The 27,768-nt window shown below is 41.3% G+C and overlaps 1 protein-coding gene across 3 annotated transcripts in view; it reads right to left on the bottom strand.

The window, feature by feature from the left end:
- LOC115058510 (adhesion G protein-coupled receptor L3) overlaps positions 1 to 27,768 on the bottom strand; it is a 189,255-nt gene that overhangs the window by 90,534 nt on the left and 70,953 nt on the right. For all 3 annotated transcript variants that reach the window (XM_029525850.1, XM_029525849.1, XM_029525851.1), the window contains exon 4: positions 26,766 to 26,979. In XM_029525850.1, the coding sequence (XP_029381710.1) occupies positions 26,766 to 26,979 (214 nt within the window). The remainder of the gene's footprint in view (positions 1 to 26,765; positions 26,980 to 27,768) is intronic.

Below are 27,768 nucleotides of genomic sequence, written 5' to 3' on the forward strand. Positions count from 1 at the left end.
ATTCTGATGCAATAATTAGGATGATTTTGAAGCCCTCCTGTGTATGGAGAAGATTCATCCAGTCTAGTTTCTTGAATATAAATGAAGTAAGTCAAATTTCTATATTTTAAATGGCTGCTCCAGCACTCTTACACATCAGGTTCAGCTTAACTGGCATGATCATTACCACTTAACTTGCGAAAAACCAAATTGGGTTTTTAGCAGACCATAAAGGACCGATTAGACAACACTGCCAAGTTGACTTTGATCATCTGTTTGAATATAACTCAAGTTCCCTGGTTGGTGGCAGTACAGCAGTAGTAGTAGTTGTGCATTTTTTCACTGAATTATAGGTCAGAAGTCAAGTGTCATGGTTACACTCGTCTGTCTGATGAGGGGTAAAGGTGAATGTCACAGACCCAGTCCTACAAGGATTCAATCACCTACAGGTTACACTGTTTATATAGCATGATGGATGATGGCGGCGCTCCTGATAGTGGAAAAGACTGAGGGGGGCAAGTTGGGGGTGGGGTGGGGGGGGCTGGCAGACACAATCAACGGAGTGCGAGATCAGCTCCATCATGAAATGTAGGTCTTCATTAAAAAACACAATTACAGTGCCAGTGGTCTTCACATGTGCCATTTTGATTTTGGCAGTCATCAATCAAACGCTCACTTCATATGCACAGAGAGCTTCTCGCCACAGATAATAGCAACACTTATCTCACGACATTAACTCTTAAACGTTTTGTCAAGTATTGATCTCTCTGTGCTCTGTTTGCAAAACCGAAACACGGGACGTGACGGCTGGGCCAGATTCGATTTAAGAGCCCGCTCTGGATGTGATCTGAGTGAGGCCTGATGCTGCAAGTTACAGTGTACAGGATCGCCATCCATCAAATCCATACTCATTTACACACCACCATTATCTTGCAATATATAAGAGGTATTTATTCCCAAGGAAGGCGGTTCACAGTGTAAGTCCTGTGAAGGTCAAGGCAGGGTCTGACACAATGATTCATATGCCACAATTAAAGGATTCTCTACACCTTAATTAACATTGATTGGCTGCCGACTAATCAATCGAACCGGAGAGGGACAAGCAAAAAAAAAAAAAAAAAAGGCCCATCTCATTTCAAACCAACCCAGTAATGAGATATGGTCTGTCGAGTCACTCCCATGTGAGCTTTACGGGTTCATGAACCCAACCTCACCCACACTGCCCCCTCCCTCGCCCTCTGTCAGTCAGTCACTCAACCCCGCCAGCTATCTGAAGCTTGTCTCAGCCTATGAAGAGTTAATGGCCGGGCAGTAAATGCCAGTCAAATAAATAAGGGGGGGGGGGGGGGGGGGGGGGGCTCATGAAGCTCATGAAACTGAGAAACAATTACAGAGGCCGGCTTTTCATCTGTGCACCCTTCCTCATCGCCATCGCATGTGGTTTATTCTGTTTAGAACTGGGGGGCTTTGTAATCAGCGGCTAAGAACACGAGTTAAGATTAAGTGTCACATAGAATTAGAGGCGAGATAGATAGAGGAGTTGTAACTAGCCAGAGGTTGGAGCAGAGACACAAACACTTCCATGAATAGACATGGACACATCTGCTAACAACGTAGATAAAGCTGTTCCCCTTGTTTGTTACTCTAAAGCACTAAAATGAACAACATGAATTTGTTTTTGATTGACCAATGCTGCCCTAGAAGTTAAGCCAAGACCAAATCTAGAATTTTAATCCTAGTTTTTAATAACTTCCTCTTGAGGGATTAAACATCATAATGTGTATTTAACGTCGATTGGGAACTTAATCCAAGCCTTAACATCTGTCTTGACCTACATTCAAAAATTCCCCTTTATCACTGCTGTGCATTTTTACCTCTGCACACACAGCCTAAAATACCTCCCAATCGGTTTTCCAGCAGTGTCCTGAAGGCACCTACGCAGTGCAAGGGAATAAAATAAGGTGGGGAAATAATTGCAATTAAATGTATTAAACAGAAATCAATGGCAGAGTAGGTGGGGGATCGATTGTGGGAGAAGCTGCCCACACCATGTGCCACAACGACTTCACAATTACCAATTAGGGGTGTGATCAGGATTTCATCAGACACTCAGCTCTTATGGAGTCCTTTGAACTGGCAGGGTGGAGGGATTTCTGTTCTCTTTGACTGATGTATTATATATGTAGTTTACATATGCACTATAGGAGGAAATGGAAGCAAAAGGCTTTAAAAAGTACTGTAAGCCACATGCTCTAACCGCATGAAGCTTTAGTTGCACAAGTAAATGATGAAGAAAAGGAAACGCACAAAGCCGTTAATTCCAGTGTTATCAATTCACTACTAGACATATAATATAACAAATGATAAAGAATTCTGTTGTTAAGATGATAAAACACCCTAAACAAGCCTGAGACTCCATAAAGAATGTTTTTCAGTTTGCCCACCAACAGCCCCCCTTTATCAGCATTTTGCCTCTTCCTCCCTCATAGCTTTTTCCTCCTGTTCTCTCGTCTGCTGTTTGTTATAACAGGCAGATTTGAGCTCAGACTGCCAGCTGACGAGGGGAGATGTGGCACAAAGCACCAGAGCCCTATGTAAGCACTAACTGTAATCACTATAATCGCTGGCTGATCCCGCTGCCTGCCTCTGATGACAGTATGTGGGCTGAGGCCCCCTCAGTCTGCTGACCTCTGACACAGGAGAAAAACAAGTATATTTATGTATGATAGGGTGAATGGATCAATTAAAATAGAAAGTGGAAAAGTCCAAGACTGGGACAACTTCGTAGCAAGTAGTATGCACCCGTGTTCCCTTTCAGAGATTTATACCTGAAAATATCAATCAAGTAAAGGAGAGAAAGGTTTGCCAACATTTTAAAAGTTCAGGTTAAAAAAAACAAAAGAACAATAAAAAACAAAAAAACCTTGACTGAATGTTCTTCCATACAAAATAGCTTAGAGTGATTTTCTATAGAATTCATTTTGTTTTGCCTGAAGTAAGTCAAATAAGAATGAAGATGGTTCAGACGGTGTTCTGCGTTGAGGGGAGGTCTCTGGAGTTTTTCCACAGTTAGTATATGTTTGATGAAACAGTTCCTGTCAGGGTGCGCAAACACATCCAAACTGCCTCACTTCCACAAAATCCACACACACATTGGTATCAGTTTGTGAGTTAAGAACACAAAAAGATGCACAAGGTGCTTCAGGGACACAGGGTGTGTGTGCGTGAGACAAAGTGGACATTGCTGTGGTTTGTTTTGTGTGTACACTGCAGTTTTTCTGTGCGGGTTCTAGGTTCTACATGCATGCATGCATGCAAAAAAAAAGGAATAGAGAGGATTGCTGGGGTGGGGGCAGTGACGGATGGGTCAATATCCATGTCGCTCTATTGGGACCCATTATGCTTTAGTGATGGTGTTCGCCACCCATGGTCGACTTCATTCATTATCTTTTCAAGTTGCATGCTGCAGCATCCATCTTTTTTCATTCAGCCTGTCTCCTGGTTCAGCAAAAAAAAAAACAAAAAAAAAAAAACACACAACCCCAAAAAAATCCTGAAAAATCTCAAGAAAACCTGATGAAAACGCTCTGAGAAAAAAGGATGCAATGGCCTTGAGCACTACACATTTCACTCACAAGTAAATCCAAGAAGTATATTAAAAGGCCACAGCTGAGTGGCAATTAGTGCAGCGACTTTAAAGAAAAGAGGAATTATCAGTGAAAATCCCTGTGGAAGCCTATTGTTCACGTAGAGAAGCTTGTTAAGGATCATATGCATCAGGTTTTCTGCTGTGGAGCTGCTGCAGAACATAATATAAAGTTTTTTTTTATTACTCGGTATGTTCCAATTATTTGGAGTTACTTCGAAGATACCCCAAGCCGGGGATTATCAAATAAACTCTAACAACCATGCTAATGCTTTCTGAATGCTCGGGAGGGTTGAGTGTGTGTGATTGAATTCAGTGAAACCGCACAGATTTTGTTAACTCCTCTTGTAAGCACATGGATCACCACTTGACAAGGGACATTTTATGAGAGAGAGAGTGAGAGAGAAAAAAAAAAAGTTCAGCTGTTAACCAGAACAGCTGGAGCTCTACTGTTAGGTGCATTAGCAAAGTGGCAACCAGTCACACCAGGAAGTACCACAGCAAAAATTATTTGCACTTCCTTGTTGCCATGGCGACTGCATGCATTACGTCCTGTGACATCCATTTGTTTGAGTTTCATATAGAGGGTAGACAAGATGTTGTTGCTTCTCATTTGGAAATACAAGGTTATTGAGCAGAACCTTAGATGATACGACTCATCTTATTTGATGGCTCCCTCGTCATCAAAGAGTCTAATGAGCCAATTTGTTGTCAACCATTGGTGGATATTTACAGGTCAACGGTTGCAAAACTGATTACACTTTGACAATGAAAAGACGAACAAAAAATTAACTATGTGGATGTGATTCGCAAGTTGGAAGTGTGCTCCATAACTAGTAGCTTAAAGCTACATTCTTAGCATAGGTGGCTAAGAAGTATTGTGGGTTATGCACATTTTGATGAGGAATATACACTGTATGAATAAAGAAACAAAAGAACCCTGGTCTTATTTCAATCAGTCAATATCCCAAAAGTATATGCTGCCTGTCACATAGAAATGGACGGGATGACAAACACAAACAAACTTAGCTTTAATGGGCTCTATCATAGCTTAAATTTTATTCTAGAGATTTACCAGTTCACTGCATCCAATATATGCCAGTTACTATCAGCTGAGATTTATTCAGTTAGTGATATATTCAAAGCAGCTGCACAGACATCCTCCACACCTGTATGCAGGAGCACACTTCTGGCCATTAATCTACAATGGTTGACTCCGTCGTATGTGGTGCACCTGACAAACTCTTGTCTATGTTCGAGTCTGCTTCCAAAACGCCAGAGGAGCTGCTCAGTGCAGATTAAAAGACATGAATAGCTACCACATCCATAGAATGGCCGAGTGTGGGTGTGGAGGATTTAACGTGAATCACTGAGGGGGGCTCAATGTTGTCAAGATCGCACAGCGGCGTGCAAACACGGATGGGGATGTACATGCAAATGAACAGCACTCACCTACATGTTCAACAGATGATCGATCAACGCGAATAACCACAGGTGACCACGACGACTGTGTTTCAGATTAACGCGTTGTTGCTTTCTGGGTGGCATAAGCAACGTGCCACAAAACCACGGGAAAAACAAACAAACAAACAAAAAAGAAAAAAAACCCAACATCAAACCTTGTCAGACTTGTCAGACTATTTGTACAAACACAAAACATCAGCCTTATCCTGTTTTTTTTTTTTTTTTTTTAGAGGATTAACTGTGTGGAACTAAGCAGAAATGAATAAAGCACCAAGTGACTGCTCAGTATATACAAGATGGAGTGTTTATGTGCAGGAGCTATATGAATGACCTTTATCAGGCTCTATTAAACATGGAATAAGAGTTTTATTAGCGATGGTCAAACAAAGGTCAAGATTGATCATCTCTCATGAACTACTTCCACCGCTTAGATAAATTCAGTCCTATTTCTTTAAAAAAAAAAAAAAAAAAAGTGAGCATCTTCAGCCCATTTTTCCCTACTGACAAGCATAATCCCTCTTAGCCATTCACACAGATTAGTAGCTTTCATAAGATTTTTACATCACAGTTTTCCCTCTCTCTAATAATGTATTTGGGAGATAAGCCGCCGTTCATCCCGGCGCAACAACGGGCTGAGAAAAATGCAGTGGCATCAAGGCCCTGCAAGTCTGTGTGGAGGGAGATGATCAGCTGGAACATGGACTCCTTGAGCACTGAAAATATCTGAGTTAATACTGAGAAGTTATGGATTGAGGTGACATATGGATTCATCTATGAGGTCCCTTCCTTGGCAACAGGCCGAGAGCCTAAAGGGAAGCACCAGCTCAGCTTGATAAACAAATGCTTTTCCTGCTTCACTGTGTGCTTGGACGAGTGGGCACTTTCACCGAGGTGATGACAAAAATAATATTTTCTAACTGAGAAGAGAGATCAGGCTTGTTTATGGCTCACTGTGATGGATGAGACAAATATAAACAACCGTCAGTGTCTTTTCTTCTCTAATTTTTTTCTATTGCTACATTTATCCACTGACGGAAACAGGAATCCTGTCTCACAGTTTATGTACAGCTCTTTTTATTGCCACTTTGTTTGCAGAAGGCATGTATCCAGTGCTATTTTAAAAACGCTTTCGAGACTGTATATTCAATAATATGTATTCAACAAAGTCAACTAAATGGAAGCAGTCTGCAGGGCAAGGACTCATGTCTATAGCTGCGGTCACAAAAAGTTCAAGTTGCTGATGTTTTTTTTCCTCCAGCGATTGTCAGCACCTTATATACACCTGCTTTTATTTTTTATATGAGGATCTGAAATAAAGCACTCATCCATGGATGTGAATCAGAAAATAAATCATTTAAAATACCTAGTTAGTGCTGCTTGTCCAAAAAAACAAAAAGGAAAGAGGAATCTTGGGACAAAGATGCAAAGATTTTTCTCTGTTGTTTCTTTTTCAGATGGAAAACAGATTCAAGGTCAAGCTACACAAAGGTTATGACCTCAGGGGGTGGACTTGGCCCGAGATTGGGATATAAATATTTGATGATATTTTCACAAGCCTTGGGAAAAAAGGAGCCGTTGTAATTTCCCTGCAGGAATTCTGAATACGACTCCTGCTCCCACTATATTGATGGAGTGGTAATCCAGCTGCAGACAGATCAAACTTGCACCGCTCGCCTCTTTGAAATTAATCCATCCCTTTTGGTGCCACAACAGGTACTAGGTGATGCAATTTCTCTCTCCCCCTGAAAGGTCAATCCGTGATTCTGCACATGCTGTCGACATCTATCTGGCTGTGCGCACCAAAATTCCATTAAAGTATAAATTTGGCACATGCTGGGGTGAGCTGGGAGAGGCAGACGCTTCCAAATTCAACATTAAGTTAAAAAAAACAGAAGAACTGCTGATCCAAATAAACCCAGGAGAACGGCTTTGATAGAAGGAGTGCAGTTAGAGTTTATATTACAGATGTATTGTTTAAATTATGTAATTAAAGCTTGGCCCTGTGTGATAATTAATTTAGATGAGTGTTAGAGTTAAATCGTGTTCTATCACGTGGTGGTTATGTACGACCATTCTTGTCGATACAATTGCGCTCGTGGAATGAATCCCCTCTGACATCAATACGTTCACATGTGCGCCATATCTTTGCGTTGGGCACGGCGAGCGCTCTTCTGGAGCTCAGACATGTCTGTCTCAAAAGGGTAATGATGAATTTGGCAGAGTAATCTGCAGGCAATATTTCTTGGATGTCTGCAGATCTTGAAAATTGCGCAGGAAAAAAAAAAAAAAAGGAGAAAAGAAGAATGTTTTGTTAAAAATTGATAGTGATTCCAAGTTCCACCAATATTAGTTTAAATATCGCTCTCACAGATTCTCTCACACACAATGAACCACAACCTTGTAGCCCGAGTGGAAATTTCAATAAATAATGCATTATCTGCACTCTATTTTCTTTGTTTTAGGCTGTGAATGAACAGAATCCGCCACTAATGTTTATTGAAATAATACAGTTTCCACACAAATGATTACTGTGATTATCATCTTTCCATCTACACCGTGGCAACAATTAGACAAGTGGTTAGGAAGCAGAGCTGCGTGTAAATTGTGTCATCGTGCATACGGACATGTATGATTTACACGATGCAGCATCTATGACAGTGACTGATTAAAATGCCGGCTCAAGTGTTCTGTTGTTATATTCTGTGACTGCTCTGGTTTAAAACAAGGCAACAGAGATTTCTGACAACTCAAGATATGAACTGTGACAGTTCAGAAGATCCAATATAGATCTGATCTTTTCCCAGGAGGTGGATGTTTCTTTCAATTTTGATCAGTAAGTAACATGTCTATTTTCTCAGAGGCTTTTGCTTCATACAGACTTATTTTTTACAGCAAAGCATAGTGTTTAGCAACTTCAATAAAAGCCTGGATGTCAAAATGGATTTCAGGATGAACAGAATTTGTATGTGTTAAGTCACTGGAAGCAGGAGGTATCAATATTCTGTGATAGCTTCTTACTGAATCTAATGGGTAAAAAGAAATGCTATTTCCACTACCTTCAGGACAATAGTTCATTAAGCTTTGAAATCTTTGGCCATGAGAAGACGAGGCATTGATCGGAAAAGCACTTTCCCTCCTCCTCTTCTAGGAATCCACACCATGGGACTAAATTACAGAGTTATATTCATTACACAATTTTTTTTCGAATGCTTCAGTTTCATTAAAACTAAACATATAAGTAAAGTGCTGTGTGATTGAAATATGTGTCACTCTGTCAAAAACAAGACGTGTTGAATCTCCTGGTATGCATATGTAAATCACAACGCCCACACGGACTCTCCAGGTGCCTGCAGGAGGCGGGAGGATTAAAATGTGCAATAACTTCACAAATCGATTTGTTTGGTGGGTGAGGCTTATTCACTGGGGCCTGCCCATCTAATGATTTATGATTTCCAGGATGAATTTTTCTATTCTTGCCAACAAATGATGCTGCTCCCTATCTTCCCAGTGACACTTGATTTATCTCCAACGGAAGACTCCTGGGATTCTAAGCCTGTAGGCGCCATTTGGGGCTGAGCCTCATTCCAGGGGGAACATGTGAAAGTTAGGATAGGGGTCGTATTTTTTATTATTATTATTATTGTACAATCAGTCGTATGAATATGTTTCGCATATTGTGGAAAAACGATAATTTGAGTTCCAAGGTGTGAAGAAAGGAAATTTGTAATGCGTGTGTGGGCAGCGTGCACAAACATGTGCAACGAGAGGCGAAATTGAATTGGTCTGTACATGAGCGCCGGCCTCTCTGCAAGCATGCCATATTCAAATGCATCCACAGCTCCCTCTCTATAGCATTAAGTCGCCCCTGAAATATTCCAGTGACAGGCCCCATAAAGCGCTGACCAGGTTTAGCCTTTTGAACTGGTCCTGCTGGGACTCTGAGCCTATCTCAAGAGCATCTCTGCAAGCACCAGATTCTCCAGCCAGATACCCGGTGGTGCCACTGCTGTGCTGGCCTTCAGACAGACGAATGGGGAATAAAAAGGAGAGGCAGAAATGCCACGAGGTTGACGTTTTGAGGCATCAAGTCCTGTTTGCTACGCACAAAGAGCAACGTCTGCTGCTGGTTTGAGTCAAAGGAGTGCTTTAGGGGCTCCATGTGGCCGCATGCACTGCACAGCCACAACAAAAAGATTCTAATCCTTTCCTTGGACTGTCATTCAATCGGTGTTTTGGAAAATTGGAGAAAAAGAATCTGTGGTTTGTCAGCAAAAAGAATACAAACTACTCAAATAAACATAAACAGTCGAACAGAGTATCTCTTTATTCATTGTAATTATAATCTACACAAAAATCTATAAGCATTCTGTGTTGCTGATCCCTCTGTCTCACTTGCCTGGTGCGCACACACACACACACAAACACACACAAACACACACACAAAGCAGGGCCTGCCTTTAAGCAGAGATTTTTCATTTCTAGTCGCTGTCACCATGGTAACTTCCAATGTCCAACTTTGGCCAGTATGTGCTTCCAGCACTTTCTTTCTTCAAAGCTCCTTTTCAAAGCCTAAAATTGCAATGCTTTTCTGCCGGGTCAGTCATGGTGCTTAGCTCCTCGGAGGGTGTTTAGCTACTAATTACCTGAGATGACAAAGGGACAAACAGGTGCCTCTAAAAACAAACCACTATCTATAAAAGCCACAAGGTTTAGCATTAAGTACATTTCTCTGTAAAGCTGCACCCTCATAATCCCCAAAGTAAAAGAACAAAATAAAAGAGTGAGCACGACCTTGCAGCCATTTCAAAACTCCATGTTCACTGCGCGCACCTTTTTGTACATTCAAAATGGCCACCTTTGTTGCCATGATGAAGAGTGTGTCTTGGCAGGGCCGCCCAAGTGACAATCAAATATTCCCGTGTTGACCGATCGATGAGAACCACCCCTGACCTTCCTCATTCACATCTCAATAATGAAAGACGAGTGGGGGGTTATGAGTAACCTCAGTGCTCGGTACAGAAAGGGTCAGGCGTCAATAGCTCGGCTAGGGGCCAGGCCTGCATTGGCATGCAGGAAATCACCATGGGTCTTAAGGAATTGTCCTGAAGGAAGCACGGTTGGGATTAAGAGCTCGGGCTTGACTGAACTCTCCTGTCTCCTCAGTGTCAATACACCCAAGGTACTGTCAGTCACAGCTTAAGCCTGAGAGGAAAGTAATTTACTGGCACATGAAGGCACAGCAGCCCTTATTTATTACAAGACGCACCAGTTACTGTATTTTGATGGAACAACACCAGCACTGATGAAATATTCAAATATTGTATATCATATTCAGATGGGAGGAAGTAAAACATCTTCTTTCAGATTAATTATAAAAGGTGTGAGATGATTTAAGCAGTATTTGGGGAGGGGAAGAAAATGATTTTGTTTTGATTAATCAGCTAATTGTTTGCAATTTAATACGTGTCACTGGATTGTGCGATAAGTCTCCTGGTTGGTCTATTATTTGTATAAATACAAGATGAGTTAACATCAAGGATTCATAGTCACACTCAATCTAAAAGTATGTGTGTTCAGAAACAATACAGTTCAAAAGTTGCTTCAAAAACTCAAAACATCAAAAAGATATTCAGTTATTACATTTCACAAAACCATGAAAAGTAATCAGGCTTCATCTAGATGCCACAGCTAGTATGTTTATGCTATTTGCCCTTGAAAAAAACAATCTTCCATTGATTAAGTAGACCATTCATGGATTTGTTGTTTCAATACTTTAGTTCATATTCTGACTTAAAAAAAAAAAAAAGAGACAACTTCCCTTAAGGCTTCAGTTCAGGAGTTCTGTTTCATGAGCAATCCCAGCGGTGGCTTCGGATTTATGCAGAGCTTTTGTTTGACAGCACCGGGAGTGCAAGTGAGGTGAACAAGGACAGAACAAGAAGTACAAAGACTAATATAGTTCTGGTCCTTTCCTGCACTGGTAGAGGTGACAAGGCCCACCCCACACAGCACTGCTGTCCAAGTGAATTTGTCAAGGGAAGCCAAGACATTTAGCTGTCTTTTAACTTCCCTTCCATACCAACAGGTCTCCGGAGATACAGCCTGAGGAGGGAGGAGGAGGAGGGGGGGGGTCTCATTCTGGTGGAAAACAAAGTCCACAGTGTGTCATCCTGTCTGTTTGTTTCTGCTCAGCTTGTTTCACAACCCTGGTATGCATTTAGTGTCATTGTTTGGAGCAGAAGATTTATAGCAAAACACTTGGAAAAATGGCACTTTGTTTTTTTTTTTTTTTATTTATTTATTTTTTAGAAGCACAGGTTGTCCTGCTGCTGCGCAGAACATAAAGTCTATAATCCTCACCTAATTCCATCATTTTGGGAATCTATTATGACCGCAGGCTTGTCTCTCAGAGCGGGATTAGTGGAAAAGGCAAGCTAACTTTGTTTCTCACAAAGACATCTCAGGTTCAAACCAAGCTCTGTTGCCACGGTTTCTAATTGTGGGCCGAACCTTTAAGGGACTTAAAGAAAACGTTGCCCCATTCCTGCAGGAATGCAATCGAGGCAGAAATATTGCCTCCACATATACATGTGAAAAAGCTCTGGTTGCTGTCAATAACAATTTATTTTAATTTGTAATGCAATCAATTTTCCGTTCTGACCATAAAAGAGGAAATAAGAAAGAACTGGTAATGACCCATGATCATTATTTATTAATTCAAGTGCTTCTAATTGTATCATTGTGGTAATGACATACACTACATGCTGTGAAACCTGATTTCTAATATTTGAAGCATTCCTTTAAGACTTGATGCACCAACAATGTCAATAGCTAAAATTGTTTTTGCTCTTTTTTTAATAATAAAAGAAATGTACCACCATTTCCACTTTCACTTATTTATTTATATATTATGCATTGTTTTCTCACTCTTATCTTCTAGTTGTGTTTGTATTCACTGTCTCTCATTTCATGCAAAATGTTATTATTTCATTATCCCGCAGAAAGATGATTTCCAAACTGGCATCAACACTTCACATCTTCGAGTCACTGCCTTTGCTACAGCTCTTTCATGTGAACTTGTATCCTGATGGCTGAAGGTGTCACAGTAAAAGAAGCGATTGGGGTCACTTCTTGAAATTGCTCAAGAAAAACTAAAGTATAATGAGACTGTGGTGGAGGGTATGAGCTGGAAATGACTCGGAGGCTCCAGCTGGCATTGGCCAGGTTTTAACATCCATATTAAAATAAGTAGACCATGACCAACAAGAAGGTGGCCCATAAGACGGTACTGTGAAGTTTGATGTTGAACCGAGATCCCTGGCAAGGCAAATTCAAATTCTGCTCCCGTAACTAATCAAACCCCGACAGATGTGTGAGCTGCGAGGGAGAGGGATTGTGTGCAACAGTATCAGGGAGCAGTGAACGTAAAGCGAATTCCATCAGCGTTTCAAGGTGCCATGAGAAGCCTGATGGTACGGGGAGAGTATCAGCAGGTAAAAAGTGAGCAGAGAACAGATGAAGCGTCTTTTATCTCAGTTGCCTCCCTCTCTGTTACTCTCCAACAATAAAAACCGTGTCTCTTTCACATCTCCCCTTGGTTTTTTCTATTTTTCTGTTTATCCCTCTGACTCCTCCGAGCCCGTCTTTGTCACAGCTCCAGCGACGCAGACAGATTACAACGGAAGTTTTACAGGTTTGTTTTTACTATTCTATTCTGTTTCATTGTCCAGTCGTTTCAGTCAAAATGGCATTTATGGGGAATTTATTCGTTTATGCGGTGCCAATTTTTTATGCCCTGTTTGTGACACAGAACAGAACACTTCAAACAACTTCCATGACTTCCATGACCAAAAAGAAAAGGCACCGATACGGACACAATTTTTTTTTTTCCCCTTCACTCGCAAAATATGGAATCTAAATGAAGCACTGAGGTTTTTGAGCACAGTGTACATTTCTGTCCACCGTTCTCTTCTTTGAAAGTTCCTCCCTGCTCCTTTTTAAGATCATCGTATCTCCGCGTGAGCACAGAATAGCCTGAAACTGCATCAAATAATTAGAATTTGAGTAACTCAATTAAATTAAAACTTGAAATAATTCTTATCTACTCAGGTCTCCTTTGAGAATATTAACTTATTCTCAATGGAAATTACCTGATAAAATAGAGGTCCCATAATCAGTTGATGGAAAAAAAAAAAAATTATGAATGAAACTAGTTATCAGGGATTCAGCTGAATTTGTACTGATACATGTTGTTAGAGCACAATTTTTTGCAGTGTTAATAACCAAGATATAAAACCTGATTCAGTTGGTGTTTCACCCTTAGAACAGTCTTCTAAAAAGAGTTGATACAGAATAGTGTTGCACAGACAAGTGAAGCATCACCAGTGCAAGATCCCTCAACCACAGCCATCAGCCCCCACCCTCTGCACCTCCCCCTCAATGAGCACGTACATGAGAAAATTAGGTTCATGTCAGCACCCACTGAAAAGCCTCCCCTACTTTCAGTCTCTCTAAATGTGTTCTAAATCAAAAAATGAGTGGGTGGTGCTGTAAGTTACACATCCTTATGGTGTAACATTATTCTGTCTCGGCTTAAAGAACTTTCCTCAAAGATGTACTGCCACAGAAAAGAAAAAAAAAAAACAAAAACACAACACAAACAACACACTACCACCAATGAACAAGCACGGTCCAGTGGCCGAGGAGGCCACTGATGGAACTAAGGCTCATGAATAACAATGCAATCCGGGGCGAATGAGAGCTCTCCCACTGCGTGATATTGACATGCACCCTGGTCAGAAAATAGCCTGGCATAATTAGCTTTCACAGGCAAGTATGGGGGCCAGCAGGAGAGGCCACTCCAGACACAGACAAAACCAAAGAAAGGAACACGTGTGCCTGCTGAATGAGGCTGAAGTAAAGGGACAATCAGTCACAGTCGATGAAAGACAATTTTTCCTGAACTGAACAGCTGCAGAATTTTGATATCCTGGCACATGGAGCAGACCTAGGGGTCACATGATTACCTGATTTTCAGGAAAATGTATCGTGTGACATTATTGTGAATGTTCTGTTCGAGAACATAAAATCGAAATAGAATGAAATAAATGAATTTCAAAGTAATATCACTGAAAGCTTAAGCCACTGCGCAAATGAAGTGCTTTGTCTACTGCTATTCGAAGGATAAGAAGCTCACCTTTTAAGTGAACGTGAGTGAGAAGAAATAGAAATTAGTAAGAATGTCAAACATTTACGTCTTTGTGATTAGGTTTTCAACAAATGTAGATCATGTAATGTGGTTGAAGGGTCTCAGATGGCGAGGGAATGGACAACGGGGTGAGCTCTGCTGTCTTATCCAATACAAATGTTTCCCTGCTTTATCATCGGAAAAAAAAAAAAAAAAACTAGCCATTTGACTCTGACAGTTTGGGAACCCAATAATTAGCTCATGAGTCGGAAAAGTCCAAGAAATCCTGACTCAGAGGAGATATTACTTTTGAGATTGCACATCCAAAATTGGCCCCTTCACAGCATTGAGAATTTTCTTAAAATTCTTCATTTTCTTTTTAGAATGAACCGACCAGAGACATGCATCTAATAAACTGATTTACGGAAAAAACAAACAAGCAAACAATAAAAATAAAGTCTTTGCCACATAAAATAGTAGAATCAACCACTTAATTAACTTAAAGAATGGGATAGAAACTAATTCCTTGGATTCCATGGCATTGCATTTTCATTATAGTCCAGAGTTTTGGCAGCATTTCTATTCACTTGGTGGTGGTGGATCCATATTATATGGAGAGCATGGACGTGTCGGAGCAGTGGCTTTACAGCAGTGACATCGCTTCCAATTGAGTCAAAGGTCAGAGATGCATGTTCCATTAAATGAGGAGATGACTGGTGACTACTGGCCAATTAGGATGACAGTGATTATCTGAGCATTCAGAACCATGTCAGTCACGCAAGTGACACGTGATGTCTAATTAAATTCAGTGATTATCGTGAACCCGAAATCCACTGAGAGTCATCCACAAAAATCCCTCGACAAAAACCAGTTCAGCGCTGAGTGTCTCTGTACATATGACTGGGTATGTATAGAGTCCAACTGGTATAAACTCTATGAATGTTCCACTAATTGGGCGAGATCAAAGTGAATTATGCGACCGTGTTATGAAACATTGATACTGAGGGGTGCCATCAATTTTTAGCTTTAAGATTGATTCTCTGTGATTTAGCTTTCCATTTCATATGAACCATGTAGGTGGCTTGAGCTGCTGGAGATCAAACAGAGGGATAATTGCACCATTTAATTTAATTGATCAGCAAAAGAAGTTTGTCATGCTTCAAAGTGAAAATCCGAACACACATTGAGCAACAGCCAAAATCTATTCAGGTTTTTGATGGTGAAGAGGAAATGGGGCTTAAAAGCAACCACTTGATTCCCCAGATGAATACAAACACCACTATCACATTTATCAGAAGGATGTCATTTCTGGGGCCTCTGCTAGACACAGCTTTAACACAATTCCAGCAAAATGTTTTAGCCCAATGGAAACGGGGAAGCGGATGAGAGCAGTGACTGCAGGTGAATGAGACCAGGCTAATAAAACAGGTCTTTTGTGAGGCACTAACAGAGAGCAGTCATCAGAGAGCCACATAGGTGAAACCACTCCTTGTCTCGCTCCCTTGATTTCATCTCGCCAAGGTTAGAGGGCATGTGCCGTGAATGTAGATCCCACATTCGCTGCCCTCGCATGTACAGCACCGCGGGAATTTGGGCTGTGGCTACTCATTTATGACGAGTGTAAGCCCATTAGGAAAAAAGTGTGATCTGACAGAGACACAAAGAGAAGGAGAAACGCTGAAGTGAAATGAAGGGAAGAAAAAGAGTAGAAAAGGTGGTAAGGAGGTCAAAAGGGATTCCAAGTCAAACAGTAACTGAGAGGAGGGGAATGAGACAGTGAGAGGGAAAGATAGGTGGATTAAGAGTTGCAGAAAATGCCTTGTAATGCTGGGCTGAGCAAGGACTGAAGGCTTTCCAAGCCGAGCGGTCTGAGCCATCCGTCGTTTCAGTGTGGCACTTCAGAACCTCACTGCAGCCTGAACTCTCAGAGATGAGTCATTTTCAAGCACTGCTTGATGCCAACTTCGGCAGATGACAAATATCACCCTTCGCATTGACACAAAAATCACACGGAGCAATCGCACTTTTTAGGCACAAGCTACGCCCTGTTATTGTGGGACCAAAGACAACGGTGTCTCTTTGAAATGGCACGGTTTCAAAATGCCTTAACATCCCAGCATCAGTTAAAAAAAAAAAAAAAAAATTCTAAAAACAAATCAAAACCTAGATAATTGACAAAACATACCAAACCCACTGAAAGGACAAATGGCTTGTAAAACAACAATTATCAGAGCTTTTTTGGTGACTCATTGAAGGTGACCGCATGTAAAAACAAGACGAACAGATATTTTTATATACTAGATGTAAAACTGCTATCGGGGTCACACATTCACAGCTACAATCCAGCATTATGCTAAGTTTTACTCAGTGGGGAAAAGTGGCCTCACAGTTGTCACTTCTCTTGAAACAAAAACAATTCGACAAGATAATGATCTTCCAAAAAGTGTTTTTGTGGTGCTTTCACATCACCTAGCACATTTGGACTGAGGATGAATCTAAAGGTAATTTCCATGTGACACAGCCAGCTATATGTGGGGTGTGGTGATTAATCATCTCTTCAGCCAGTTACATTTGCCGGGCTCATACATTTTAAACAGCTTTGTGCTGATTGCTCTCTGAAGGGGGAACCATTTTTTGTCAAAGTGTGGTGGGATAATAATTTTGTTGTCAGGGAGATTTCGGAGCAAAGAGGTGCAAAACACCCGGTGCCAAAGGCAGGGGATGTACTTTCTTGTTTGTAGGGATACTTAAAGTTTTATTTGGCCTCTGTTGCAGGCAGATTCTGTAGTAAAAATAAACGAGTCAAGTATTATTTTGATGTTTGCCTTTGTTTCACTTAAGTGATTAATGGGGTTGCAATCCTTTACATATGCTTACTTTTATTTGCCAGAACAAGTCCACTGCTGCCAAAAGTGATGCGGTTTGTTTGTGACTGCTTAAAATGACTATTCCCTGCTATAACCCTTTACATGACCGCACAGGGAATTGAGTTTTTTTTGGGTTTTTTTTTTTAAATAAACTGTCTTTTCACGGCTGTAAAATTAAACTATTAAAGCCACACCACTGTGCTGCAGAGTGAAAGGTCTTTCAACTATTATTAAAATCAATTGTGATACTTGTTTTGCCAGCAAGGCTGAAAGGACGGTTGTGACTCGAGCCGGTGTTACTCCTGACAACCCAGGGATTTTGAATTCGGACAGAGAGAGGAGAATGATGGGAACAAAAGGACCAGAGATCATTCAGGGAAGTGGAGAAAAGCAAGAACTTATATATTGACTTCAGATTTTTCCCTTTGAGCTGCACGTCCAATAATGTGTCCCTTAGGAAGTGACCATCTGCTGAACCTGTTGGTTTGTAATGCTGCTGGAGAGAATAGCAAGGTAGCACATATACACAGACTGGTTATTGTGTAGTTCCTCTGTAGCACTCTGGTGTTGAACGTGTCTAACTGAATTGCTGTTTTAACGTCACATTAAGATCTAAAATTTCCTGTTTTAATCATATATGTTTATTCGAGACTGTAATTTTATTCTTCTAATGATGAGATTCTACAATATTTTGAAATTGTTGTGGATATCCTCGACAAATTTCACCTCCCCTGCTGGGAGAAACACCAAAGTGAATTCCCCGAAACATCAACGCATCTCTAACTTCACCACCAAATTTTGGCCTGTCGCTGTCCAGGGAACCAAAACAGCAGTGGATTAAAGTGTTCACTGAAAGGTAGCAATCTGCATAAATTACTAGAACCATCTACACGGTTCAGTTTACTGTTTCTCAAAGTTGACAACATCTCTTATGATGATTTCTTTCAGTCAGGCCCTTAATTAAAAAACTCTGTCTTGAGACTTGCTGATGTTAATCTGAAGAAATACCTTCAAAGTAAAAGTAGATTGTGTGGCAAAGTGATAGACCCAAGGCGATGAAAGAGCCACAAGACGTTTTGGATCTCTTTCCAAAAAATGGACCACAAATCAGCATGAAAGGTTGTTGTTTTTATCTTGAGGAATGACTAGCCGGCAAAGTTATCAAAGGTCAGTAGAAGTTGCACAACCCGTCTACGCTGACGGGAAAAAATGGATTCGATGCTCCGGGGCAGAAGGAAGAGTAAGAGCAGTAGACATCAAATGTGTATGCTGGCTACTCCCACCTGCCAATTAAAAATAGAAGGAAGACGAAAACCAGAAGAACAGGGATAAAAGACCCCGGAGCACAGCACAGAGAAGGGCAAATATCAGATAGCGGGAAGGAAAAAGCCTTGTGTGCTCCCTGCACTCTGACTAACCACCTGCCCCTGTTTGAATTAGCCCTTTCTTTACTGTTTGGGCTCATCCAACTGAAACTCACTCCCCGAACTGACAAATGGACTCCACCTCCTCCTTCCATTTTTAACGCATTATAAAACCCCATGTTTAGTGAGCCACCACTGTGACGGCTATTAATCTCACACCAAAGGACCCTGTGACCATTTCCAGGCTTTCTGAAGGCAATGTGAAGGGAGCTGTGGATAAAGAAACATTTCTGCAAACTCCCAAACTTCTGGATCCTGTGCCATATAATAAAGTCTACAGGGCATTCAGCTCAGAATCCAAAAATGGACACTGTTATGGTCAATTCAAACTACTGGCTTGGTTGGAGTCAAGCTGGTCGTCTTTTATTAGTATCTCCTGAGAGATACCAGTCCGCTTCATATGGGGAGACGTCCTTAAACACTTTGCATTTGTCGCCCTGGGATTCCTTCTCCGTCTTATTGCCATGACAGTCTTGTACGGCCGGGTCTGGAGACCTGGGCTCACCAGATTGGCAGCTCGTCTGAAATTTACAGCCACTAATTGGACCAAATTAAGTGCAGCAGGTTCTTATCATGGAGGACTGGAGGAAGGTTGGAAGCAAAATGTGAGACAGAATAATGGATCCTGGGTGATGTCATCTAATGCGGGGGTCTTTACAAAAACACGGTTACTTAAGGGCAAACATGCACAGAGGAGTGATGGTTTAAATTCCTACAGTAATACAAAAAAGATCAAAATGTGTTTATTGTACGTATTTGCATTTTTGCTGTATAGCAAGAGAGAATCTTTATGTCCTGTTTTTGTCAGAGCTCTTATTAATGTACTTTTGCATATTAACATGGGGTGTAAAACCACCCACCACCATCTATTTGTTCATACTATCATAACAGGCAGTTGTACCCTGCTGCGCTCATCGGTCATGTTTTTGTTCTGTAATTGTCAGGTGCTCAACACATAATTGTATCATGAAAAAACAGCCTCCAACCAAGAGTAAGCAAGAGAAACCAATGACTCCTGCATAAATAGAGATGGGCTGCTCGAAAAAAAGCGCGCAGCCAGGACTTTAGAGAAAGTCTGCTGTGTGACTGATGCAAAACATGCACTCAGTATAATCCAATATATGCAGTTAAGTGCATGAATCTGCTTTGTATTTCTAATTTGGGTAGCCCAGTAGGAATCAAATCCCTAAAAGTAGCACTGGTAGTGGATCATTTCATATAATTAAAGACTACAGAGCCCCTTTTATTTGGATCTGCCTAATAGAACCTTTAATAAAAAGCAGCAGTGGCTGTGTGATATTTGCACAACCAACATTAAGTCATGCATTAATTCAAGTGACATCTCATTGTTTGGGGAGTTAAATGTTTATGCAAACCTCGACTTTAAACAATGGAGGCCACTTGTGGTTGGGCTTTGGGGGTCATGCATGAACAGTGATGGTATTACTCTCACATCTGCTCAGCATGATAAGCTCTCTCTCACTGTCAATTTCAGCTGTCTGTTTATTTCATTAAAAGACTATCATAAATGAATTCAGAAGCCGTTGGCAGATCACATTTGCAGGCCTCCTCAATACTAGTGAAGTTGCAGGAAATGTGGTCAGTCTCCTCTTCTGTTCCTCCCCTACAGAACTAAACAATGACAAAGTGTGTTTGTGCACAGCATTATGACGTCCCAGTGAAGCTTCACGTCACAACTTTGTGCACTTGCACATCAGTGTTAAATTGTGTTATGATTAGTATATAAATTCTTCAGCTGTGATAAGATAAGCCTGATCATGTCTGCGTGATATCATCAGGGTGAAAATGATTTGTGATTTCCTGTCTTTAGTTTGTTCTTTCATCATACTTTATTTGCTGCAGGATCCACTTAAAAATATGCCAGGCAAAAAAAATACTACAATATGTAGTACATTTAAACACTTAATGCATAAACAAAACCAACAATGAAGCAGATGGTCATGTTCTCTGATGCACCTAGCCACCCTCAGCGCTGTGGGCACGTGGGAATAGGTAACCACGTGTTTGTCTTTTAAGCCGTTTGGCAGGAAATTACAGGAACCGTACCTTTGTTTTCCGTATTCTGTGTATTGTTACCAGTTTACCAGCTTAAATCATTGATCTCAAAAAAAAAAAAAAAAAGGGTGGGGGGGGAGGGTTAGTTCCAACAGTTCTCTTTACGACAAATGGGCATTGCAATGACCTCATATTTTTTTTCTCCCCAAAGAATGTACGGTCCTGACATACTGCTTCAGATGAGGGGATTTAAATGATGATGGGCAAAGAACCAAAGGGGATTCTTCAGTTAATCCTTCTCCCTTACTCAAACAAACAACTCATCAAATCCTTCAACTCCGAAATAAGGTGAAAAGCCAAGGATAATGAGAACTGGAACGTATGGGCAAGATCATCTGCAAAGGAGAAAGGATCCTCCCATCTGCTTATTGCTCCTTATCCCTCAATCATCCTTGTCCTTCTGCCGGCACATGTTTTCATCCAACAGGAGTCGAGTCATTTGTCTTGTGAATTCCAGCCTAAGTGTGGGGAGGTAAATTATGGCCGCGGCGCATTTGTTTCCAACATAAATGTCATTAATGAGAAGGTTGTCAAATGTCAGCTGTCACAGGGCCATCAGGTCCAAATCACAGGTGGCATTCGCTCAGTTTTATCATCCTCAAGAGATTCATCAAGCTGTTATGTCGATTAACCTTCATCATTAGTGACATGCGCGTGAACACAAAATGCTGGAAGACAAAAATATCTTTTGTCTGTCTTTGTTCCCTAAAATGACAAGTTTGATGACACAGCGATGCAGAGGAACCCTGAGAGACGGGAGGAACTAAATTAAAGCGACACAAAAGACCAAGAAGGGAGTCTGGGCAGGTTGGGACGAGAATGTTTATGTGCTGGATGGGGCAGGTTTGCTCCTTCCTGACTGGCTTTTCTCCTTCAGGGGTCATGCACAAGCCTGACACAATGCTATCAGCTGTCCCTTAAGGTGCCTGTTGAGGTCTCCTGTGATATAAAGTGATATATAGCTTTGATATAGCCTATAATTACTGGCCATGAAGGCCACATAGCCGTCGGGACTGAAAAAGACGATGACACGCATGTGCACACCAAAAAAAAAAAAAAAAAAAATGGGAGGACGAGAGAGACAAAGGGGCTCTGATGAGAAAAGGGTTAGTGTTGTTTTGATCATACAAGTGTCCAGCCTCTCCAGTGATTTCACACAGCGGGAAATGGCACTGGATCTGTACGTGTGTTAAACGGGGGGACATTCAACAGCCATCCCTGCTTCCAAATTACGAGATCCAAAAATATCCCAAAAGGGAAGAGTGACAATTACAAATATCGCATTTGTCGTAGTGTGTCTGCAGTATATAGCACATTCAAAAGAAGGACTGACCCTCATTTCAAACAAAAGTATGGACCCTCTGTTCACGTTTTGTTTTGTAGCAGCCTTCAGGTAAAATAATTTTAAGAAATATTTCCCTCCTTCTAAACTCATGACAAAATCGTTAATTTTAAGCAGTTTTTTCTTTGCAAAATTACTAAAGAGGTTCAACTGAGGCATCTCATCGACAGCCCCTCTGGCAGTGATTATGGCCTTGAGTCTTCTGTTTGAAGCAAAAAGCTTTGCTCACCTGGATTTTGGGGATTTTTTTAACATTCTTGTCTACAGGTCCTCTAAAGCTCTGTCAGGCTGGATGAGAACCATCAGGTCTCGACAGAGATGGTTGATTGGGTTCAAGTCAGGGCTCTGGCTGGGCCACTTAAGGAAATTTGAGCTGTCCCTAGGCCATTCCTGCAATGTCTTGTGTGCTTAAGGTTTAGATGCAAGGCGAACCTTCAGTGAGTGATCTGCAGAGCGTGATTGGTTTATTAAAAAAAAAAAAAAAAATGTAATAAATAAAAAAGATACTTAGAATTGAGGCCCAACTGTTCAGTCTTGGTTCCATTACACCAGATTTCATTTCTCACAGTCTGAGAGTCCTTTAGGTGCTTTCTTGCAACTTCAAGTGGCTTTCATGTGCCTATAACTGAAGAGAGGCCTCCGTCTGGCCACTCTGCTATTAAGCCCAGATCGGTGTAGTGCTGCAGTGATGGTTGTCCTGTTTCTCCCATCTCCACACAGGATCTCTGGAGCGCAGCCAAAGTGGCCATCAGGTTGTTGGTGACCTCTTACCAAAGCCATTCTCTCCTGGGTTCTCAGTTTGGCAGGGAGCAGTCGGCTCTTGGAACACTTGTGGGGTACTGAGTGTAGACACTTGCATAAAACTGCAATGTAGCAGCATGTAAAAAAAACAACAAAAAAAAACCAAAACAAAGTGAAGGGCTCCGAATGCTTTTTTTTATCTGTGCCCGCAAATTTTGCAAAACTAATCTCAGGCAGCATGTTTCAGCTCCAGCATCACTAACCTCTATCAGGTTCCTCCTATAGCTTACAATGTTTATTCAGACGCTGTGGATTCTCCCCAGCCAGTATGTTCATGGCACAGAGGGGAGGAATAACTAATAAAAGAGACATATTAATTTCACCCTGTAACAGCACGGTGCTAGACAATAATTATTTTGAGATGTAATACGGCGCTCACGAGCTTAGCGCCGTGCTATCATTCACTTATATTGTGCATACAGTGCTCCCACTTTATCAGCTACAATGGAACCAAACTGCCAAGCACCAGCCTTTGTAAGTGGGCTAAGCTAGAGCAGGTAGTCCTTGGGTTTGATCAATGAATATCAATCAGTAGCCAGGAGAGTGTGTGGGGCGGGGGCTGAGCTGCCTAAATGTGTATTGACAGTTCAGTGACATGGCTGGGCATTTGCTGGTGATGGATGTGAACCTGGCACACGGACTAAGCCAGTAGCAGCTTGGCTCATCTTCAGACGGGATGTGAATGCTAACTAACATGCTTGCCAGTCACCGCGACTTAACTGGTGCCTGCAGGAGAGGCAGGTGGTGCACAGGCTAGAGGGGGGGAAAAGGCTGGAGTCCCAAAAGACTCAGATACTATAAGTGCATTCACAAGCATGTAAATTACATTTTAGCCTGATTTAGGTACTGCTCCGTGTATTGCACCCTAATCATTTTATTTTTGTCAAATTAAGGCTGAAATTAAATTAGATTAGTTGCCAGTCTTTGGAATGAGAGCTCTGTCTCAATTCCATCCTACATGGAAATATCATTTACTATTTTACTGAAAAAGAAGAAACGAATAAATTCTTGGTCAAACATCAAACTGTAACTAACATCCTGATGCCAATTAACCTTCACTCAAGAAGACAAGGCAAGTTTTAAAAATGTTTAAGATTTAAGAAACAGCTTTGGTTCTTAATTGTGGGCATTTATGAATAGCTGGCATGTAGCCTGGTTATCTTCGAGCAAATTGTCAAGTCAAAGTGTCAGAATATGTTTCGCACCGGTCAACACCCTGATGCGAGGGTGTCGATCCCTGCTGTCCCTGAGGACCACAAGTACAAGTGAGTGAGTCCCATTTATGTCGATGTGTCAGCCAATAAGTGGAAAGGAAGTCTCTTACAGAAGGGTTAAGAAAGGTTAATTAAGGGTCATTAACATAATTATCTTTGTCTTTATCAAAAATGCCCAATTAATTATTGCTTCTATACATTAGCAGGGCCATGCTTTGCACTATTGGACTGCTTAGGCTAAATCACACCAACAAATCACAAAATAATGCAGAAATCCATCCAATTTTGTGTGTTCCTTTCGCCTCCTGTTCCCTACAACACACCCTTCCCGACATTAGCTGAGTGATCGCACAATTCGTGGAAGTGACAATTATTGGGGAAATCAGGTTACTGCAAACCATGTAAATGCTTTAATAACATAATTTACATTTGGGTTGTTTCCAGTGATTGAACTATAGTGAGCACGCAAATACACGACATAATAAATAGAGGGAGAGAGAAGAGACGGGAAAAGGCCAGATTGAAAATGAAAGCCCAGCTCAAATATTAATGAACGAGTATAGTTTTATCACTGCTGATGTCAATACGTTGGAGATGAAGACGACAAGCTAATGAATGAAATAAAAAATAAATAAGTCTTTCTGTCTGCGATTAATTAAATAATTACAAATTATTGTGCTACAATTGGTGTACAGGCTACACATCTGATCAAAGCCGGTTCATTGTAATTTAGAAAAGACACAGAAGTCAGACTAATATTAGACAATGTGCAATTCTTTTTTCTTTTTTTTTCTCCCCCCAAACACACTCAATTATCCTGATGGATATTTAGCCAAATCCTTGCGTACTGGCTGGAACCTCTGCCTTCACACGAGTGTCTTTTGTTCAAATTATTTCTTTCCATTACGCTCATTTCTTTTTAACCCTAATGAGCTTAGCTGCAGGTACCTAGCAACGTCTTTGACAGCTCCACAATGAAGTAGTCGGGGGTGGCATTCGTTTGTTTTGCTAACCCCCGCATTATAATGTGCGGCCGTGTTGCTACTTGCCACAAATATTGTTGAATTCCCTCGCTCGGTCTGTACATCCTTCCCCGTCAATTCACACCGCCTACACCTTCCATCCACTTTCCTAGACAAAGTGCTTCGGCTCTGAATCCAGTTGTGGTTACCTTTTAGCATCAATGAAAAGCCTTGGTAGCAACGAGATGCTAATAAGATGTGCCTTGTACTTTATATTATTTTTGTGTTCTTGACAGAACCAGACCCGCTGATTCATTCCTGTGGGGATTTTTAGTCCGAGTGGGTGGCTGGAGAACAAGGGAGCTACAGGGTGCATCAATTATCTGACATGTTTCAAACTACCTCTTTTTACCATCAGCGGCCTTTCACACAGCTGATTATCTGAACTCTTTGGTACCGGAATAAAAAGCCAAGAGCAATTGTTTGATAAAGTCCAAAGGTCCATTAGTATTCTACAAGTCCAACATGGAACTAAAGCTTTGGAAATAAAAAGAAGTGGACATATGGTAAGCTTTGGAAATAAAAAGAGGTAGACAAACATTAACACATAGGAGGAATTTAGATGAAGCCTATTCTTTCTGAGTGCTCAAGGGTGTTTTGACCTCAAAGGCAAGAGAAACCGTACTTAGAATGATATCCACCAGAGGACTTTTCATTTTGCTCTAAGTGCTGCAATACATCAACAAAAGCCCGAAGATAGACTATACATACTGTATATTCACTCCGTGCTCGCCTTGTGCTCTACATTTCCCTGACTCCAGACTGCTTGGTTTTAAAATCTCCAAACTTATGTATACATTAGCTTAATGTTAGCCATCAATTACGCGGCAAACGGCGTAGCATAGTAAGACTGCAGTCCGTCTACCTTGACAAATAGGTCTCCATGCCCCGCTTTCTGCACTACAGGATCTTAACTCTGAAAACGAGGCTCATCGAGCACGTTTCTATTTCGGCAGACAGCTGTTAATATATTCATATTATTTCATTTGAAAAGTGAGCTGTGGCAAAGTAAATTTACATCTGGCATGAACCAGCAGCCAGATATGATTGAGGTTTGTGTTTGAAGGTTTACTTGCTCATTGGGATCCTTGACCCAGTTCATCCATAATAGATATGCTACTAAACCCCACACGTGTCCAGGGGAAGGGTTTTGTATTTATTTTCTTTAACCACAAGTGACTTCATTAACATAACTGTTTCCCTCCTTCCTTCCTTCCTTTTTCCTCAGTGTCCAATCCTCATATTTCTGGCACAAGTATGTTCTACATTTTAAAAACCTAAATGCCATGTTTGCCATGAAGCTGTTCCATCCTCAGGGAAGTGAGTGAAATCAGTAGTAACTTCATAAGCAACAACATGTCTCACTTCATTTTGCTTCAGGAGAGCTCAGGTATGAATAACCTAATCTCCCATTAACTGAAGACTCACTGATTAAGTTTTTTATATTACCTTTAAAAAGAAATACAGCTAATTGACTCCATTACTTAGCAGCATTAAGTAAATTTAGTTATGGAGAGCAAATTGAGTGAGGCTCTATGAGTGTACATATTCATACATGCATTACTCTAAATGGAAGCACAAATAACTCTTTGAATATCATTTAGTGTCACTACTGACAGAGCTTTGAAATATCTTAATGGGTAAAAGATGTTATTGTGACCTTTAAAAGGACAGCACATACACCAGAGACAACATTGTCTGAAATAAAGTGTAAAGTGTATATTAGCGCAAGTGTGCTGTTACCTTTGCGACATGATCTTATATGCGTCGGGCAGGTAACACCGTGTATTCTCCATCTGTGCTGGGTCAGCGTCACAGATCTTATCGTCAGTGCGACCGTAGTTGGCGCTCTCGATCATGATGACGTCAGTGCCCGGGCAACGCAGTTCAATGGGGTAACCCTCACATGACAGCTCCCTCCTCACCACTGCCATGGGGATGGGTGCGCGACTGAAGGCTGCCAGCAAAAAAGAAAGACAATTAGTGTTGGTTATTTTAAATTATTCCTTTTCAAGTATATAAATAGCTTCTTCCTGGCACCGGTTTTATGTAAAATTTAATAACTGCCAAATAAATAAATAAATAAATAAAAAATAAACTGTACATTCCTGAAGGAAAATACAAGAGGGGAGGACCTGCAATCAAAAGGCCTGACTGACACACATGAGAAAAGGTTGTCCACCCTGGTCTAGAGAGTGTAGGTGGGAGGGATGCGGGTTGTTTGGAGTGGGAAGATGAGCAATACCACAGGGGCCTTGGAGAGGCCAGGAGTTGTGGAAAAAGAGTGTGAGAGGCTGACACAAATCAAACATAAGGATATAGACATGGTATTTCCATTTGGCTGTGAGAAAATAAGCAATGATTACATGGATATTCAGCTGAGAAATTAAAGACAGTAAGAAACACAGAGACATGAAAATTGGTACAATTTCTCTCCAGTCTAGAAACTATAAATTACAAGAGCTGCTTCATTGATTGTATTTTCAGGTGACAGGGTGCATTTCGGTTAAGATACATACGGGCAGAAGGCCAAGGGTCAAGAGGGGATTGTCGCCTCAGGCCAAAGCTGAGTCCGTTTGGCAAAAATCTGCTGTGTATTGCAGAGCCAGAGTGGCCAGGGGGGCTAATGGGACCAAGCGGCGGTGGCCGGAGGGCTTGCTGTTTTCCCTCGCCTTGACACAGGCGCACACATGCACACCCACGCCCGTCTGGAGAGGCTTTAAACTCACACAGCAGCAGGCACGTG

The sequence above is a fragment of the Echeneis naucrates genome, chromosome 18, assembly GCF_900963305.1.
Source record: "Echeneis naucrates chromosome 18, fEcheNa1.1, whole genome shotgun sequence".
NCBI lineage: Eukaryota > Metazoa > Chordata > Actinopteri > Carangiformes > Echeneidae > Echeneis > Echeneis naucrates.